The 16,046-nt window shown below is 43.6% G+C and overlaps 2 protein-coding genes across 2 annotated transcripts; both read left to right on the top strand.

The window, feature by feature from the left end:
* Positions 1-523: 523 nt before the first annotated feature.
* Positions 524-2,025, top strand: LOC146236897 (uncharacterized). Its single transcript, XM_084687783.1, has 3 exons — positions 524-1,018; positions 1,404-1,514; positions 1,972-2,025. The coding sequence occupies exons 1-3, from the start codon at positions 524-526 to the stop codon at positions 2,023-2,025; spliced, it is 660 nt and encodes a 219-aa protein (XP_084543909.1).
* A 3,980-nt stretch (positions 2,026-6,005) lies between these two features.
* pip5k1ba (phosphatidylinositol-4-phosphate 5-kinase, type I, beta a) lies at positions 6,006-14,702 on the top strand. The gene is made up of 13 exons (XM_084687767.1): positions 6,006-6,084; positions 7,523-7,653; positions 8,079-8,196; positions 8,549-8,701; positions 8,937-9,233; positions 10,449-10,639; positions 10,911-10,991; positions 11,294-11,342; positions 11,438-11,522; positions 11,740-11,880; positions 11,998-12,115; positions 13,146-13,248; positions 13,901-14,702. Exons 1-13 carry the CDS (start codon positions 6,013-6,015, stop codon positions 13,901-13,903), a joined length of 1,542 nt encoding a protein of 513 aa, XP_084543893.1. The 5' UTR covers positions 6,006-6,012; the 3' UTR covers positions 13,904-14,702.
* Positions 14,703-16,046: the final 1,344 nt, after the last annotated feature.

Below are 16,046 nucleotides of genomic sequence, written 5' to 3'. Positions count from 1 at the left end.
AAAGTTGACTCTGAATGTAGCTCATTTAAACATGTATTGACATTCTAGAAGACACACCTCATCTTGTTGAGAGATACAGTCACTAATTTAGATCATATTATGACTAAAATTAAATGTGTCCTGAAGTTAAGGGGGCTGGAAAAAGTCAGTATGGAAACTCCCCCAGTTTTTTTCTTCTTCATACAGCCCCCCTCCCTCTCCATCTTCCTGTCATCCGTCTAAACCTCACCAGTGTTGTCTCGCAGCCTTCACAGGACCGATCGGAAGCACCACTGGGATACTAGCAGGATACCGTGAGGAAACTGAGTGGAACTTTCCAGGACAGAACCAGGCCACACACCGGAACATTCCAGGCCAGAGTTGAAGATACCTTTCACCTAGATCGGTGAGGTTTTTAGCTCCAAAGGTCTGGAAAGATCAGTCTCTCTCCACCGGTTGGGATCAAGCCAGCTTCCTCCTCCATCCAGAACTCCAGGTATATAAACAGAGACAGTCTGCTAACCAGGACTCCCCTCAGCGGGTGATGAAGGTGAGCAGGGTGCTTCAGCTGATGGTCTGGGTGGTGGGCCTCTGTCTGGCACAGCAAGTCCCGCCACAGTCCAGCCCTGGCTCCAGGGAACGGGGTGGCGGCCAAGTCCCTATACCCCAGCTGAAGGTGCTTTCTGCAGGGCTTGTTCACCTCCTGCAGGGGCTCCAGGAGAGCCGGGGCGATGTGGAAAAGCACGTGGAGCAAGTCACAGGGGAGCTGGAGGGGACCGAGCAGGATGTGGAGAGGCTACGTAAGCTGGGGGTTCAAGCGGGTAGGACCCACCGGCGGGTGAGGGCAGACCTCCAGGTCCTGAGAGCACAGGGGGACCGGCTGGAGATAGCGACCCGGGATCTGCAGCTGGAACTGGGGGCTAGAGAGGCCGAGCGGAGGGGCCTGGAGCTCAGGGTGAGCAGGGTCCTGGAGAGGGTGAAGAACGCAGCGGAGCCGGTATCAGCGGCTGACTCGCTAGTTGACATGAGTCTACTAAAGGTAAGCTGATATTGACGACGAGTACGATAATAATAATGTATTCATTTAATAGACGCTTTTATTCAAAGTGATATGAAGAAATATTAGCCTCTTTGTTCTTTTATATTCGATTCCAAGTAATTTGACTGTTATATATAACATCATGTGCTAAAAGTCTTAGGCATAAGTAAAAAAGTTAAACAATTATAAATGTTATACAATAGTAATTATGAAATGAACAGACTAAATATTGACACAACAAAACTTAAAATCTAAATGTTACATTTTTTTTACTTACACCAATGCAGGAGAGACAGAAAAAAAAACAAGCATCAAAGATAACAGCCCTATGTGTATATATAAATGTGTGCGTGTGCTAAATAACTATGTGTACTTGACTGATCAGGTCATTCTGGAGACTCAGTCAGGCAGGCTGGCTGATCTGGCCTTGGAGGTGAGGAACCAAGACGTGATGATTGACCGGAACCTGCAGCATATCATGGATCTGGAACAGCAGGTATCATACGTAATTATAACAACAGGAAGAACTTCTCCGTTTTTCTTCCAATTGTTTTTTTTCTTGCAGATGCTTTTATCCAAGGAAGCAAACATTGGATTAGAAACTGAGATCATATTTCTATAGTCCAGTGCTCTACCGCTGAGTTATACCCCTCCTCAGACACACTAGAAGCCGCAAAGTCAATATATCCTAGTGATATAAAACGACTGGCTAAACTAAACTGTAATATTAACAAATCTGTTAGACATTGGATTTTTCTGAATGCCGATGAGACAGTTGAAATCCTAAAAACATAAAGGCTTACATTTTTGTCACACTAAACATAATTTTTCACAAACTATGTTTGGATTACAAGATATCCTGGAGGGTGTTACATGAACACAAGGTATACAAGGAAAATACTTCTGAGTTCCATCATAAGACCGCTGTTCATCTCTGTGTTTGTTTGTTGCAGGTGTCTCGCATCAGGGGCCGAAGACCCCCTGCCAGGTATAGGGGGACATTCTGATTGGTCTGTTCAGAGGGATGTGACATTCTGATTGGTCTATTTGCAGTAAGGGGGGGGCGGGTGTTCTAATTGGGCTGTTCGAGAGAGCAGCTGTATCAATAGTAACTCTCTATCCTCTCCTAACAAAACCATGCAACCTTTAGTGGCAGCATAGATGTCTATAATGAAACAGTAGATCACCCATGGTAGGAAATGCTTCTTCTCCATTCTGATGAAGTGAAACAATTGTTTTTTGTTTATAAAAGATCAGATTTATCTGTAAGTGTTGTGTCTCTGTGGGTAATGTTATTTTTAGAAAGCCTTGTAAAGCATTTCCTTGTCAATCCCCCAGCACCCAAATAAACAGATTCATCAAGATGGAACAAGACAAGCTACCAACGGCTCTTCCTGTCACCTTTGCCTGAGAAACCTAGCTATCCTCAGCTTCTAACTGTTTTTTTTCTCATCCTCCTCCAACATGTCTGCCAGCCAAATGGGGCAAAGGTTGGGTGTATGAAAACTTTGAACACAAAAACTCTTATCTACAAGACGTAGGCCACTTCACAAGATTGATAGGACACAAGGAACTTTGGTCTACTTCAAACAAAGGAGAGAGACAGAGGGTGAGACAGAGGGATATAAAGAGAGACACAGAGACAGACAGGGAGAGAGGGGGGAGGAAGAGGAAAAGAAAGAGAGAGAGAGAGAGAGAGAGAGAGAGAGAGAGAGAGAGAGAGAGAGAGAGAGAGAGAGAGAGAGAGAAGAGACTGTAGGCCTTTAGGATATAGCCTAACATTTTAAACATACATAAGATATAGATACATTTTAAACTGTTCCCCAAATCGAGGGCGCTTTTCGGCCCTCTTTAAAAACAAATATAATGAGATTTACAGAATGTTTATAACTAAAACTATTGTTAGGTTTGGTATGTAAGTTATTTAATAGGCAAAAAGGAAATGTTTGGTCTTTAATTCCAAAGCCTCTGCTGAATTAATGAAATGTCAATGTAAAATGTAAACATGCGACCAGCTGCACCATAAGCAAATCTACAATAACTGAAGATCATAAGCTTCTGAGCAACACAATTCGTCAATTACACGAATGTGGCTGTTCATTACAGTCAGGCGTGCCGCAATATAAACAAATATTAACCTCCCATCATTTGGCAAAGAAGGCACATAGGGTTTACCGGCATCGAGACGTTGTAGTAGGCGAAATGGCGCGGAAGTAGAGGTAGAGGATGCTGATGCGTCGTAGCTGCGGTGACACAGTCTCCACCTCACAATCTAATAAGAAGCTTAACGCAGGTTTTCCTATGTGCCAGCGTCTGCTATGGAGTTATGAAGGTAAGGGTGTTAATGTGTTACATGAAATAATGAGATACTTGTCCATACGCGACTTATCTAAACTTTTTTACTTGTGCGTGTCATAATATTGCCTTCGACTTACAGCAGCCTCATCACATTACTGCCCATTCATATTGACTAGTTTTGCTTTCTGTCTGCCATTTCACTTGTTGTAAACATTTCTCATAGTAGCCTTAGCTATCGGTTTTAAAAATGTAATAGGGATATACAGCATATAACATGAAATAGTTCGTTACTTTATCAAAGGACGAACTTACTTCCTCATCACACCATAGGAAGAACTATAAACGACCGCAACTTATAACATGTAGTTGACATAGGCTAAATGAAACATACAACTTTAACTATTTTCTGCACATTGTTAACACCTTATGGCTATATACACTCACAGAAACAGTGTAGATCAAAGACTGGGACATCTAAACTATTGCATGGGATATCATTTACCAGCCTGCACTGTAAATAAAAACGGCGTGGATGATTTCGTGTTTATGTGGGCAAACGTTGCACCACGTTTACACCAGAAAATGGCACCATATCCTTATGAAATGACACCATCAAATAAGATTTCTGACATTGTGTCTTGAAAATTTCAGTGCAGGGCTAATATGGACACTAATCGATTTATCCAAAGAACTTGCGAATGTAAATAGTCGCACTGTCTCCTTAAGTATTGTCCCATGTTACCACAGGTATGTGCATTTGAGGGTATTTTAAGATGTTTTAATCTTTTATTCTCGTCGAGTGTCTCCCGACATTAATCCTGGACCAGAATTCTTTGCGTGTTTGCTTTAGTGATCTCGAGATTTACATTATGACCTCTGCCCTCCTCTCTCATTCCTTCCACACCAAGCGTAAACACAAGGCTACTGTACCTTTTTCTTTGAGCCATTGTTGAATTTAACTTTGTAATAATTCATATTTGATCGTGTGAGGATATACTCTTAGGCCTATCGGTTAGGCCTACTCTTAAAGCAGAGGGCAGTGCCTGAACCAATAAAAACACACACTAACGGCAGTCGACTACATTAAAGAAGGGTTTTTCCTCTGCTCAGACAATTTGAACTTGCATTGAAAGTTAGTCTCTCTCAGATTTCGACAACCTGTAACGGTAATTTACACCTAAACCTGCAGACTCCCCCCGTCCCCGTCCCGTCCCCCGATTTATTTACAGCGCTAATGAAACATTTATTTACCTAAATTCACCCTTTGTTTTTAAAACTCTTAAATTCACATAAAACTCATATTCAAATATCTAAAATTTTCACTAGAAGTCTTACCATTTATTGCATTATTTATTATTATTTATGACATTATTTAATGTGTTTTTATGCTATTTATTTACTGCTTGGTTTCCTAATTACATTTTTGTAATCTTTTTGTAATTTTTTGTTAATCTGTAGCTTCCTGAGATGGCCTCAACGAGGAAGAGCACACTATAAACAAAATTCTTGCTTCGAAACTCATTGAACCAACTCTGGTCACTTCACTGTTAATTTAGTTCACAGGTAAAATAGAGTTTCAACTCAATGCTTACTGTTCTGCATTGACTCTCATTATTTCATTTGGGTTCATTTTTGCCATCAGTGGAAAATAACAGAATTATCTACATCGGAATTAACAAGGGGGTATAAACCTTATAAACCTTTACACAATGCGTATAATACCCACCTCACCTCAGCAACATCCTTCCTAAGCCTGTTGTTTGTTTGTTGTTCTTTTGGGCAGAGGTAAGAGAGAGAGAGGGAGAGAGAGAGAGCTTTGAAACCTTCAACTGGAATGTCCAAGAGGGTTTTTTAGCCCGTACTGGTTTCTCAATCCCTGGTAATTGGGATCAAGGGTTGTGCTGAGGGGTTCCAGTCAGCGGAGAGGGGAGCTATAGTCGCTTGGAGCCTCCAAAGCTCCTCACACATCACGCTTTCTGAGGTGAGTACGGTGCTCGCTCTCTCACTCTCTCTCTCGTCTTTCTCTCACGTTTACATCTGACATTTTTTTTATTCATTTAGCAACACACAAATAAACCATTTATTTCCCACTAGACTGATTGACAGGGATGCAGCTGTGGAGTAGCGTTGTTGCAGAGGATGTAGAGCTGATTAACAGTACTGTGTATATGGTTTGCCATCCGGATAGAATGGGAGGTTTTAAATGGGAGAAGCTGGTTAGGGGACCCTTGATTTCACGGTTCAGTGTGTTAAATGCTTAAGTGCATTACGGGGGTATTTTTATGTGTTATGTGTATTATTACACTGCTAGGATTGCGTGCTCTCTATCGATAACATTTTAAAGAGGAGGATTAGAATACATGTAGGCTAGACTGCAATTGAAAGACTGATATTGTGTTGTGTACGGAAAACTTGATTCAAAAAGTGACAATATATTACTGTGAAAGTGTGGTTACCTGAACTCTCTTTTTTAAGAGTAATTCAATTGAAACACAAGTCGTTTTGACTTGCTGTGATGAGGAATAGGAACTCACCAGTTCCCCCTGTTTTCTAACTACCCAGACAACTATATTGAAAACAATGACAGGCTGAAACCATATGTAAAATAGAGTCAATGTGTGTTTAAAAAAAAGGAAGATGGGCAAGTTTGCCCTTTAACAAACCCTTTATTTCCCCCCCCCCACTTCCTCCCATAGATGTCAACTACTGCCACTGAGAGAGGAGATGGGGCCACCCACAGCAGCTCTGGTCCCAAGGACCATAAAAAGGTAAGGAGACAATAGCGTTAAATCCTTTGTAGTGGCACACGCTACAAAACTAAACTTCACCTGCTCAAAACCGACACAGAAACACGGTGTTCCTAACGTGGAATTGACCTCCCGCAAATCCTGAGAGGATTACTATGATTTATCGGAATATTCTACAAGGTTTTTTTCGCAACCTAAAGCGAGGCCGTGGTTAGCGTTATGTAACTGAGCTTAGCAGGCCTCTGAGCATTGGGTGACAGGGGCCCGATACACAGATAACATGATTAGGACGGTCAGCGGCAGTGTTTACCCACAGGAAAGGCACGCTGGCTGGCTTTACGGAGATTTCACTGCGGTTCACTGCGGTCCAGAGAGAGGGGCGAGCCCCATAGCTATAGAGGAGCAGGGGGTTGTGTGGCAGAAATTGCGATTTCCTGTGTGCTTACATTATTCACTAATCAATGGAACTAGTCATTGGATACTAGTTAGTATGTTCTCATGTAAGCTTGCTATTAATAAGAGTAGATTGTTTGTCAGGGTGTCAGGGTTAATAGATGTTCGGGATCAGTAGAAAGTACTGGGTAAACGTCCTTTGTCATGACTACAAGAAAAGCGCCAACTACAATCTCTCTAGTCTGAGTGGTCATGTGTTGGGAGCTGTGAATCTCTTTCTCTGAGACTGTTGTAATGTCATTACTGCCTGACTGTCACTATCTATGTTTACATTCTTGTGCCCTATAAAAGATGGTCCTTCGGCCTTCAGAGCGGAGAGAGACATGATTGAGACCTAAGCCTGGTGTTGTGTTGTCATTTATTGTTAGAGGTCTGGTTTTCTCTCCCAATCTGCAGATTGATAAATACTTATTAAAATCCAGAACTCAACTGAACTTAGTCACTCCGTTTATGAAGAGACGGACAAAACATTTTCTTCATCAATTGTCTGTACCTCACAGTACCTGGAAATACAGGAGTGAGTGTAGGTACCAGTATGTATGTGTAAGTGTGTGTGTACGTGTTTATGTACGTGTGTGTGTTTATGCATGTATGTGTGTGTACCATGCATGTGTGTGAGAGTGTGTGTTGTCAGACATACACTACCTTATGATGCTGTGAGGAACCAGCTCGCAATGAAAGTGTTGCTTCATCCTAACAGCATGGCGTCATCAGTATGATGCAATAGTGACATAAAGACAACTGTGTAGCAACCAGATTGAGGCCCAATCGGATGCAGTCTGTCTCTTCATGCACTTATTTCAGCTTTGTTTGTTCTGTGGGGAACTTTGGTTGAGATATATATGTTTTTATGTGCTGTATAAATAAATATGACCGATTGATAAAGTTAGATATAAAAAACACATCCAGAGAGTGGGCCGTGACTGTAATGCATTCAAACTCATAAGAGGAAAACATACAAAACAAATATCGAATTCTACCTTGTTCTATTCTTGTGTGTTTGCAGCCCACAGCCGCTGCCCTGAAAGGTGCCATCCAGTTGGGTATCGGGTACGCCGTGGGCAACCTGACCTCCAAGCCGGACCGAGACGTCCTCATGCAGGACTTCTACATGGTGGAGAGCGTCTTCCTGCCCAGGTCCGTCTATGTTTCAGAGTTCTCTCTCACAAGCTGCCTATTTTCAAAAAGAGGGGGAGTCGAAGGGGGGGAAGGGGGAGGGGAAAAGGGGGAGACTGACATAACAAGTTTGAGAAGGATCCCCCTATTCATGTGCTTGAATGTGAAACCTTCAAGTGTTTGGGTTCATGGATATGTGAAAACTTGCTACAGGAAGAGAATGGGAAGGGGACCCTAAAGTGTTTGTATCGGAGGGGTGGGGGAGCTGACATAACAAACTGTAAAAAACACAGCATTACCATTATACAGTACACAATCCCCCATTAATGAGGTAGTGGGAGTGTTCATTGAATCAAAGAGCGTTTGTGGGTTTGTGAATGTGTGTCATGGTTGTGGCACCAACAGCACTGATGTCTCTGTGTACTGTGTTCCCCCGGCGCTCCCAGTGAGGGCAGCAACCTCACCCCCGCCCACCACTTCCCTGACTTCCGACTGAAGACCTACGCCCCCTTGGCCTTCCGCTACTTCAGAGAGCTGTTCGGAATCAAAGCAGATGACTACCTGGTGAGCGCTGCAGGCAACGTACAGGCAAACCCAGACATACACTATGCGGTACAGTATGGGCAGTACAGGCAAACCCTCAAAAACATTCACACTGTGCTTCCAAGCTTACAAACTATGACATGTACACATGTATGACATGTACACATATGGTACAGCATACTAACTAAAACAGACCCATAAAGTACTTACAGTGCAGTATATAGTAACAGTAAAACTGATATAAAAAAAAACCTGTAAAAGCTCAGAAGTATATTTTATCCTGTGATCCAGTTCACTATGTTGATACAACGGCGATTGTCGTAGCATTCTCTGCTGTTTAGACACTGATGTGTCTGTTGCTGTCGTTTCTCAGTACTCCATATGCAACGAGCCTCTGATCGAGCTGTCCAATCCCGGGGCTAGTAGCTCCTGGTTCTATCTCACAAGCGACGACGAGTTCATCATCAAGACAGTGCAGCATAAAGAGGCGGAGTTTCTGCAGAAGCTCCTCCCAGGATACTACATGGTGAGCGTCTCCGTAACCTTTGACCCTTGAACCCACGCTTTTTCATTACGATTCTTTTCATCCGGCATGACGTAGAGGAGGGAATTTGAACCTGCAACCTCTTAATCTGCAGTAAAATGCTCTAACCACTGAGCTATACCGATCACTGATAAGCACACACATTTTACAGTTTAAACCCTGTTTTGGTGTTGTTTCCTGAACATCTGTCCCCATTCATGACACGTCTCCATTCCAGAACCTGAACCAGAACCCCCGGACCCTGCTACCGAAGTTCTACGGCTTGTACTGCATCCAGAGTGCCGGCGTCAACATCCGCGTGGTGGTCATGAACAACGTGTTGCCGCGAGAGATGAAGATGCACTACAAGTACGACCTGAAAGGCTCTACCTGCAAGCGACGGGCCTCTCGCAAGGAACGCACCAAGTCCTCCCCCACCTTCAAAGACCTGGACTTCCAGGAGATGCACGAGGGGCTGCACTTTGACGCCGATACTTACAACGCCTTGATGAAGACACTGCAGAGGGACTGTCGGGTGGGTGCCTGCTAACCTCACAGTGCCACATGCTATTCATTTAGGTAGGCCCTTTTTACATCCAATGCGATGCACAAATGGCGCGCATTAGACAGAAGATCAAGGATCAGAAGTGTAGAGTTCTAACAGTATTCAGGTGGTCGGAGTCAAGGTTTAGTTTAGAGAACTGATGAGGTTGAACAGATGGCTAAGCGGTTAGGGAATGGGGCTATTAATCAGAAGGTTGCTGGTTCGATTTCTGTCTGTGCCAAATTACATTGTGTCATGGGCAAGGCACTTCATCCTACTTACCTCGGGGAATGTCCCTGTACTTACTGTAAGTTGCTCTGGATAAGAGCGTCTGCTAAATGTAATGTTTTTGTTGTTTTGCATCAAAAATTTTGAAATCAAATGTCCCCTAAAGAGTGAGATGTGGACAGCGTTCCGGCGCTCCAGCCCTTCCAGCTCTTCTGAGTGACCTTATTGGTCCTGGCTAGTCAGGATTACCCTTCACACAAAGCACCTGACTCATATTACCAGGTTTAGGAACCGGTCGCACACAGAACCACGGCCCCGTCTCTGAGCAGTTCGTAAGCTCGCGGTGGGAGTGTTAGGTAACTGTGGGATGTGTTAGGGCCCTTTGTTTGGAGGAGTTACAGTATGACATCAGTGTTTGGTTTAAAGAGGATAAACTGTTCACTCAGGTTTACTTTGTTAATCCTGTCCTGATGCTTAGTCCTACTGGACTTTGCGACGTTGGGTGGTTTTCCAAGGGTGAGGTTGTGAGGTCAGTGGTTATGACTGTTCACCAGGCTTGGCAGTTCCCTTGCAAGGTAGACCAGCAGAACAATTGAAACTCAAACTACATTATAAGTCCATGAAAGGCCACTGATACAACATCAACAGAGGTTGTACGCAGACAAAAAAAGTTAATTTTCCAAACACTTTCATCTTTGGGTAGGTTTAATCAATTTTTGTTAAACAAACAAGTAATGCCTCGCTCCTGTGGGTTTCTCTCCTTAAAAAAAAAAGTGTCCAATTACCAGCCTTACTTAAACGACCTGAGCGAGGTGTGCCTCTAGCTCCCATAACATAAATATAATAAACAAAACGACTACTGATGATCATAATGACATGATGAACTGGCTTCTACAGTGTCCATTCCAAATCACGGTGATTCTATGATGGCGTCCATTCTAAATCGTGGTTATTTTACGGTTGTGTCGCGGGGGTCAGGTCTTGGAGAGTTTCAAGATCATGGACTACAGTCTCCTTCTGGGGGTGCACGTTCTGGACAAGAAGATCCGTGACAGAGGGAGCCGGGGGGACAGCAGGCGCCTAGGGGGGCAGAAGGTCCTGTACTCCACGGCCCTGGAGTCCATCCAGGGGAACGCCAAGGCTCCGGAGCCTGCAGCTGATGATGACACGTAGGAGGACGCACACACACAAAGCAAAGTCACACACATACACACACAAAGACACACACATTGTTCACACACACACACAAAGCAAAGTCACACACATACACACACACATCGTACACACACACACACAAAGCAAAGTCACACACACATGGTACAAGCACACACACAAAACAAAGACACACACACACATCATACACACACACACACATACAGCCTTAGGTTATATAATAAACCATTCCATGTCAATTAAATGAGCACATTCTTGTCTTTCCAGAATGGGTGGAATCCCCGCTAAGCACAAAGATGAGAAGTTACTCATCTTCTTAGGCATCATTGACATCCTGCAGTCCTACAGGTAAGAGCTTGAATGACAGTTGGCCTTTGAAAACCAAATGTATTCATTCAGCAGACCCTTTTATCCAAAGTGACATACAGGAGGGAATTTGAACCTGTGATTTCTAGATCTGCAGTCTATGTTCTCCAACTGAGCTATACCCATCCTGTCAAAGATGGATGATTCATTCGTTGGTTAGATGCCTTTGTGACCTACAAATAGTGTATACAGAAACTACAGCAGAAAATCAAGCATCAGAAGTGCAAAGTTCTGACAGTATTTTGGTCGTCAGAGTCAAGGAATGGGCTTTTCTGTTTCTTCAGGTTCATCAAGAAGGTGGAACACTCCTGGAAGTCCCTTGTGCACGATGGGGTATGTTCCCAGTTCTGAGTAATTGTGCGTGTATGCGTTTACCACAAACACATTTAAAAAAACAATAATAAATCTGTACTTTCTTGTCGTTTCAGGACACTGTGTCAGTCCATAGGCCCAATTTCTATGCGGACAGATTCCTGAATTTCATGGGAACCACTGTCTTCAAGAAGCTGCATCGTAAGTTCACTCAAAGAGACGAAATAACCCATCTTGCTACGACTTTTACTATTGTGTGTTTGTTTCTCTCTCTGTCACTCACTCTGGTACTTACTCATGGTACAAGCTCTGAGAGGAACATCTAGCTACTACGTTCAACAATTCCCTTCTCACTCTTTCCCTCTCTCATTTTCTCTCTCACGCATCATCTTTTTCCCGGGTGTTGCTTGGTTGTCAGCTCTGAGAGGAGCCTCCTCTAAGAGGAAGAGGAATTCTCTCCACCCGCTGCGCTCCGCCTCCCAGGAAGTTCTGTCCCCGCATAAGGAGGAGCGGACGGAGGAGAAGAAGGCCCAGAGCTTGGAGAGTCTGGACGGACAATGTACGCTCACATCGCAGCACAGTTACATCCGCCCTTCTTCCTAACTTCTCCACATCTTTCCCCTTGGGCTTTTACTTCCTACACTCACTCTGCTCCTCTCTCTGCTCCGTCCGCTAGATTTGAGCAGCTCTAATAAGCCAGACCTGGTTCCCTCTCCTAAAGGATTGAGCCTGGCTGTGTCCTTCTGTACAATCCACTCCAGCAAGGAGGACCTGCTGGAGGATCCTGACAACAGGTACACAACCCCCACACAGCCCTCCTATACCCCCACATAGCCCTCCTATACCCCTTACACAGCCCTCCTATACCCCTTACACAGCCCTCCTATACCCCCATACAGCCCTCCTATACCTCCAGACAGCCCTCCTATACCCCCAGACAGCCCTCTTATACCCCTAGAAAGCCCTCCTATACCCCCACACAACCCTCCTATACCCCCTTACACAGCCCTCCTATACCCCCACACAGCCCTCCAATACCCCCACACAACCCTCCAATACCCCCACACAGCCCTCCTATACCCCCACACAGCCCTTGTATACCCCAACACAGCCCTCGTATACCCCCACAAAGCCCTCTTATACCCCCACACAGCCCACCTATACCCCCACACAACCTCCTATACCCCCCCACAGCCCTCCTATACCCCCACACAGCCCTCCTATACCCCTTACACAGCCCTCCTATACCCCCAGACAGCCCTCCTATACCCCCAGACAGCCCTCCTACACCCCTTACACAGCCTTTCTATACCCCCAGACAGCCCTCCTATACCCCAACACAGCCCTCGTATACCCCCACAAAGCCCTCTTATACCCCCACACAGCCCACCTATACCCCCACACAACCTCCTATACCCCCCCACAGCCCTCCTATACCCCCACACAGCCCTCCTATACCCCTTACACAGCCCTCCTATGCCCCCAGACAGCCCTCCTACACCCCTTACACAGCCTTTCTATACCCCCAGACAGCCCTCCTATACCCCCAGACAGCCCTCCTACACCCCTTACACAGCCTTTCTATACCCCCAGACAGCCCTCCTACACCCCAACAAAACCCTCTAAAACCCTGCACATACTCCCACAGCCCTCCTGTACTCCCCATGCAGCCCTCCAACAGGGGGATTCAAACCCGCCACATCTTGATCAGCTGTCAAAAGCTCTAACCGCCGAGCCACACACACACACGGCATGTACGTCTCCTGTTTAAGATGCAGCTCCTTATTTCCTGTTTTCACGCGAGCTCCTTGTGTTCTCTGGCAGTGACGACCGCAGGGCCTCGAGCGCCACCGTTGCCCTGGACGACACAGACCCCGCCCCCCCCAGCCAGGGAAGCACCCCGGACTCTGTCTTGGACGTCTACCTGGTGGGTATCTCTCAACAGTATGGGCAGACGGTAGGTGGGCTATACTGTCCAGACCCTCATTTTGAGATTCATTGTGAAGTATTTTCAACTATGTGATTCATGAAGTTGTATGTGTTATATCTGTAGTGAATAAGGGCCCTGTGTCCACATAAATTCCTCCCGGCTAAATATTATTTTAATACTTAAGTTGATAGAATAATGTATCTGAGTACCTGATTAGTTTTACCCTGCTTTTGAGTTAGGTTCTCCAACCAGGCCTACATGCCAAATCTTTTAATATGTATAGGAAGTAGGGAGAATATTCAGACACAGCTGTTGTGTTATCGTTTGCATTCACTAACAGATCTCCTCTGTGTGACATCACCGCCCATAGAATTTGAATTTTGTTTCTAAAACTGTGTCTGTGTCTGGCCCCCTGGTTCTCTTATTCCTCGTTCCCCTACTTGTACACCGTTCCCCTACTTTTACACCACTGTCTAGGGCCAAAATAAGGTAAACGTGAATGAAACATAACTGTGATGTCAGACACCATTTTGTTACTTCTTTGTCATAATTTTGCAATTAATAAACAAGTTACGTCTGGGATTTCTGCTTCATAGTGACCAACACCAACTGTGACATCACACTGACCTCTCTGCGTCTTGTGTTACAGTGAGGAGTGACATATGCGTCATCTGCACCACCTCTACCAGCGCCCGTAAATGTCCTTCAACCTATCACGCATGAACTGCACAAGAAACGCCATGAAACAATGGCAATTTAAACACATCCTGCACTATGGGGAAGCATTCTTCTGGTTACCGTTCACTTTGCTGCTAATCTTCACATAGGTATAGTCCTCAAGGTTTATTCTGTTGCAATCACACTCTTTCAGAGAGGAACACTCTCTTCATAGTTAAGAAACTGCATGTTGTTGATTTTTTTGATCAAGTGACACCCATGTTTAAATCTCAGAGGGCTGGATCCCTGAAAGATTAAATCGATGCATTTCATTTCATCAAGTGTGAAACATAATATAAAAATGTCTGTTTTGGTTTACATTCAGGTTGATAATCTTTTTTTATAGATACATATATTTCCTTTTTCTTTTTTAGATAAGTTTCTGTTTTTCCTTCAGTAAATATCGTGTATATCATTATGCAGTCGTGTGTTTAATTCAAACGTCATTTTTCTTGCTGTGGAATTTCACCATATCAGTAACTTTCTTAGAGAAATGGAAATGACGAAGATTTCTGCCTAAATTGAAGGAGTGTGTTATTTCACAAGTTCAAGCTTTTTAGTTGGAAATGATGCAATCATTTGGTTTAAGATTGTAAAGGTTTTTTGCACAAAATATTACAGTTGACTTCCTTCTGGAATCACCATTTGCCTTGTAATTTGATTTATTTAATGAAATGACTCATAAAAATACGTTATTGATATAACTCTTTATGTAAATTTTATTTAAATGATGTAGCCTATTTAAAATAAATTAATTGTATGTGTTGAATAAAATGAATAAATCCAGTCATTTTGTTCTTATTTCAATCCAAGGTATTATGCAAAGTTTAGCATTGTTGTGCTCAATTAACCACTAGGGGGGGTACGTGCAGAATGGTAAGATTTTTGGAGCTCTTATTTACCTGCAGGATGTGTGTTCAAGTTGAAGTTCAAGTTGTCAAGTACACAGATCAACACAAGGTCAGACTGGGCACTGAAATTCTTAAGAAAAGACAACGCAAGCACCTGCCATAACATAACATATAAGTACACCGAACATAATTTACATCTATGCTGAGCTTAAATAAGTGAAACTTCCTAAATATACAGATAGCAGTAAATAATTGACTATACTAACCCTAATACTAAAACTTCCTTAATTACAGATAATAATAAATAATACACTATACTAATATACTAATACACTATACTACCCTAAATGCACATAGACCCTATTTCAACCATATAACCAATTTTAACCAAAATTGCAGATCAGTGACTACGTCAATAACCATACAGGAGCCTGGTAGGGAGGTACAGTGAGGTACAGTAGTGCAATGTTACTGATACTGCCCCCAGTGTGTGTGTGTGTGTGGGGGGATGGGGGGGGGGTGAGCGAGAGAAGAGAGAGAGAGAGAGAGAGAGAGAGAGAGAGAGAGAGAGAAATATCTTAAAAAGCAAATCAGAAAACAAAAACTAATCCCGTTTGTAACCTCCTGAGTTTACATTTAATTCAATTGCTGTTTATCCACTTTATTTTATGAAAGAAGCTTGTAGCCTAAATGATAAGAAACGTTGTGACGACGGTATAAAGTCAGGGAATCATCATTGGCCTACCACCAACACTAGCTATATTTAGTCAGATGTACCATGTAGGCCTACTGTACTATAACTGTTGTTTAAATCAGTCATGCCTGGGGGTCTTGTCCGGTTGAACCAGTCAAACAGGTCGACTAATCAAATTAGAATTACAGTGGATGGAGTTGGTCATTGAAATATAGCCTACCCTACCGTTTGCGTCTCGTTAAAGACTATGCCTATAGCATAGGCTATTTATTTATATCGAAGTAACTTCTAAGTGCTTCTAGATGAGAGTAGTTGACTTTTCAATACAAATCTGATGGATTATGATTCAAGAAACATGTGTAAACGGACGACAAACCAAACAAAAATGTGTAATCTCACATTAATGCGAGTGTTATTTCAAAAAGCGCACACATCCACACATTTCTATGGACAGAACAACCAATAGACCAACTATTATCAAATGAAAAAAATATATTATTGAGCATACCCTCGATGTGCCAAAACCATCTAAG

This window comes from Hypomesus nipponensis, chromosome 22 (genome assembly GCF_054491055.1).
Source record: "Hypomesus nipponensis isolate SF chromosome 22, ASM5449105v1, whole genome shotgun sequence".
In the NCBI taxonomy this organism is placed as follows: domain Eukaryota; kingdom Metazoa; phylum Chordata; class Actinopteri; order Osmeriformes; family Osmeridae; genus Hypomesus; species Hypomesus nipponensis.
This window is presented reverse-complemented; position numbering and strand designations above follow the sequence as displayed.

What these genes read in the sequence shown, in the direction of transcription:
- LOC146236897 (XM_084687783.1), top strand. Translation starts at nt 524, where the DNA reads ATGAAGGTGAGCAGGGTGCTTCAGCTGATGGTCTGGGTGGTGGGCCTC. An exon ending in TTGACATGAGTCTACTAAAG is followed by an intron (nt 1,019 to 1,403) that starts GTAAGCTGATAT and finishes TTGACTGATCAG; the next exon opens with GTCATTCTGGAGACTCAGTC. An exon ending in TCATGGATCTGGAACAGCAG is followed by an intron (nt 1,515 to 1,971) that starts GTATCATACGTA and finishes TGTTTGTTGCAG; the next exon opens with GTGTCTCGCATCAGGGGCCG.
- pip5k1ba (XM_084687767.1), top strand. Translation starts at nt 6,013, where the DNA reads ATGTCAACTACTGCCACTGAGAGAGGAGATGGGGCCACCCACAGCAGC. An exon ending in TCCTCCCAGGATACTACATG is followed by an intron (nt 8,702 to 8,936) that starts GTGAGCGTCTCC and finishes TCTCCATTCCAG; the next exon opens with AACCTGAACCAGAACCCCCG. An exon ending in CCTGCAGCTGATGATGACAC is followed by an intron (nt 10,640 to 10,910) that starts GTAGGAGGACGC and finishes TTGTCTTTCCAG; the next exon opens with AATGGGTGGAATCCCCGCTA.